At 33.8% G+C, this 3,676-nt stretch overlaps 1 protein-coding gene across 1 annotated transcript; it reads left to right on the plus strand.

Moving 5' to 3' along the window:
* Window positions 1–1,641: 1,641 nt before the first annotated feature.
* On the plus strand, window positions 1,642–3,114 carry LOC132632184 (NDR1/HIN1-like protein 26). Its single transcript, XM_060348016.1, has 2 exons — window positions 1,642–2,483; window positions 2,887–3,114. Exon 1 carries the CDS (start codon window positions 1,786–1,788, stop codon window positions 2,428–2,430), a length of 645 nt encoding a protein of 214 aa, XP_060203999.1. The 5' UTR covers window positions 1,642–1,785; the 3' UTR covers window positions 2,431–2,483; window positions 2,887–3,114.
* The last annotated feature ends 562 nt before the right edge of the window (window positions 3,115–3,676 follow it).

Genomic DNA, 3,676 nt, shown 5'->3' on the forward strand with positions numbered 1-3,676 from the left:
AGTTAAAGTAGTGCTACCACTATGAGTTTCCACCACCTGTCCCATGGACTTCGAAAAAGTCCATTTCTTAGATTCTCCATGTCTTCCTCTACCTTTCAACTTTTTAATTTCCACAGACCAGGACTCAGTAAATAACATTAACCAACGACTAGATGTTTTCTCATTCTTATTTTCTTCATACTAATTCATATTTCATAACATGTAAAAGCATGTCTATAATTTACAATAAACAACAATTCCGTCAACTGAATTGAAATTTTGGCACATACTTTGAAAGGAATCCTCTTAATCTTCTTACCATGTAGTGAGGGTTCATAGGAGTACTTTATTTAATTCTAGACATAACGAATTGCTATAACCATGTACGTAACTAAGAGGATTCGCTTCTGGAAATTCGATTAGCGTATCCTCTTTTCACTGCTTAAGTACTTTTCTTTAAAAATCGTGTAGAGTTTCGGACAATACGATCTATATATATAGTCTACCTTAAAATACATTATACATAAATATCTATCAATCAGAAATATCATAACTCTGAAGCTATGCTAGGATTAATTTTTATAACTCCTTTCCCTATGCCATCTCTATTCTCTACTAGTCCAATTAAGTACACTTCACAAGGAAATATTCGATTGAAACTAGGAAAATAAAAAGGGTTTTATTAGTTTCTTTCTTCTTTTTCATTAATTTTTGGTAATGCATGAGGGCCATGAGGAGAAGTCGTGGCATGTGGTATTATAGTTTATCATTTTTAACTTGCAATCATTACGCTTTTTAAAAAGCCTTACTTTTTTTTTTCAATAAAAGGTATAATCAAGATTCCGTCTCACATAGATAGAATAGATATCCCAGTAGCCCCCCTTTCTTCCAAATCAACCATCCAAAGCTACTCCATCAATTGATGACATAAAAGCTTCAAGATGCACTTGCTAATTCAAAAGCTTTCACGATACTAAAAGTGTGCGTGCATATTCACGATGGAGGAAAAAGAAAATTCCCTTTCATGACCCCTACCCCTAGATAAAAGGTCATAGCTACTGACCGGCAACTGCCTTCCATATCACGCATTGCACGCATGTTATTATATATAGAAATTTTTTACATCTTTAACAGTCTAGTAGTTCACAAATAGTAGCTCCATAAAGTGTGAAACAAGAAGTAAGATCTTTTCTTTTTTAGAGGTAGTCCGTGTGCACTTTGACTAGTTTATTGGGTATTTGTTAATTGTTACTCTTTTTGTTCCACTTTATGTGAGACGATGCAAAATATGAGGGTGAAATTATCTAATTCCCGATGAGAATTTTGATATTGAATCTTCAAATGTTTTGAAATAAGAGTTATATACTTAAAAATTATATGAAATTATATGAAAAGTATTATAATTCAACAAATATATTTAAAGGCATATGAAAATTCCGGCCAAACAAAAATTTCATCAACTCACGAAATAGTAAAAATAGTAACTGCATCACATAAAATCCTGATCTTCTCTATAATTTTCATCTCACTTTATCGACTATTAGACCAATTAAAAAGTAAGTAAAGCACATTCGAGAAGTTAAGTAGGATTTCTCAGCTGCTTTCCCCTAATATCATTGCACTTAATTAGTCAATACCCCATGCAAAGCGGCCAGTCAAAAGCAGCCAAAAGACGAAATAATTGCAGCTCGTAATATATGTACTTCTAACAGCACTCCTTATATAACCTCCTCATTTCCTTCCCCTTAGCCTTGTAAACGTACCCCTTCCTTCCACTGGTCATCTTCTTAAATTCTTGCTCAGCAAATGTCTCCAATTGATGTAAAAACTACTCCAAAACATTGTGACGAAAAAGGGTTCACCGTAGAAAAACTATTCCCAAAAAAGAAGTTATTTTTTAGCTTCACAACAATTTCCCTCTCTATTCTATCATTTATCTTTCTTCTATATCTCACTCTCCATCCTACAAAACCAAATTTCACACTTAGAGAAGCTGATATTTATCAACTCAGCCTCTCAGGTCCGCGCCAACTACTTAACTCCTCCATTCAACTCACCCTCGTATCCAAGAATCCAAACAAGAAAGTTGGAATTTACTACGATGAGTTGCAAGTGTATGCTTCTTACAAGGGCCAACAAATTACTCTTTATACTTCTCTTCCTCCATTTTATCAAGGCCACGAAGATAGCAACTTCTTGTCTGCCTCTTTGATTGGGAATGGACTGCCGGTGGATCCTTATTTTGGTTATGAAGTGCAACGTGACCAACGTGCTGGAATATTGATGATGAATTTGAAAGCAAGTGGTAGGCTAAGATGGAAAGTTGGAACATGGGTTTCTGGAAAGTATAGGTTCAATGTAGATTGTGTTGCTATTATGCCTTTTGGACCTTCGTTGCCATCTGGGCCCCTCAGTTTTAGACAAGGAGCTCAATGTTCTACTACACTTTGAAGTTTGATTAAATATTAAGTAATACTCAATTAGCGAGCAAAGTCCTACCTCAAGTATGTTTTTCTTTTTTTCCTTACTCATATTCCATATGGTGATTGTAAATTATCTTTTGATAGAAGGCATTTCAGTATACTAAGCTCCAACTTTGTGAGGGACAAAGAATGGCCAAATCTATTATATATAATCTTACCTTGCATTTATACAAGAGACCGTTTTTACAACTTTTATCATTGCGCTAAGGCTCCTACTTGTAAATGATATTGATAAGAAATATAAAAGCTTTGTCATTTTCATGCTAATAATTTGTAAATCAGTCTAGTAAATATAATGAAGAAATAATAATTAGTGCGAGGATAGGATAATCAAAATTGAAAGGCTTTATTTCAGTCTGTTTTTATCTTGTCTTGAAAGTTCTCTTTTCTAGTCCCTTTAATTGTGCAAGCTTTAATATTTTAGGGGCAGATTCGCTTGTCGATGGAAAAGATGATGAAATTTGTAGTGACAAAAGCAAGTGGATGACCTACAATATATTGATTGATTGTCCCCTATTTGGCACTTCAATAATATTTACAGCAGAAAGCTATGACACGAAATGATGTGCTGATTGTGTTTTGGTGATAAGAAACCTGAGATGTGGAAAGTGGAGAATGAGCCGGTGGGAAATTTATCACTTTCTTTGCTCTCCCTATTGATTCCTGGTTCATATTCTTGTAACCAAAAACACTGATGAAATAAGACCGTGCACCCAACTTGTGACAAAAGCACATGAAATTTCTCCTATTATTAACTAAGTGGTCGTTTGGTTTAAGGTATAACATGGGTTATGCCGGTACTAATTTTTATACCACGTTTGGTATAAGGTATAGATTTATCCCGGGATTATTTTATACCTTGTACCAAACGTGGTATAAAAATTAGTGCTGGAATAACTCAACTTATACCTTCTTAACCCACTTATACTGGTATTATTTTATACCATCTTTCAGATGGTATAAAATAATACCAACAGATGGTATAAATTAGTCCCGGGATTGTAATCCCGGGACTATTTTGACCTCAAACCAAACGACCACTAAGTGCTTAAAAAATTACTATAGTAGTAAATAATATACTCCCTCCGTCTCAAAAAGACTGTCTTAGTTATTATCTGGACAATCAAAGGATATTTTTCTTTGATCATAATTTTTTCAAATACTTTTTAAATATTCTAAATTATAAACTATTGTAACTTATAACACTTTTTATA

Source organism: Lycium barbarum, chromosome 3 (assembly GCF_019175385.1).
Source record: "Lycium barbarum isolate Lr01 chromosome 3, ASM1917538v2, whole genome shotgun sequence".
NCBI lineage: Eukaryota > Viridiplantae > Streptophyta > Magnoliopsida > Solanales > Solanaceae > Lycium > Lycium barbarum.

Bases quoted from the DNA above. Each gene is read 5' to 3' on its own strand.
- LOC132632184 (XM_060348016.1), top strand. From the start codon at position 1,786: ATGTCTCCAATTGATGTAAAAACTACTCCAAAACATTGTGACGAAAAA.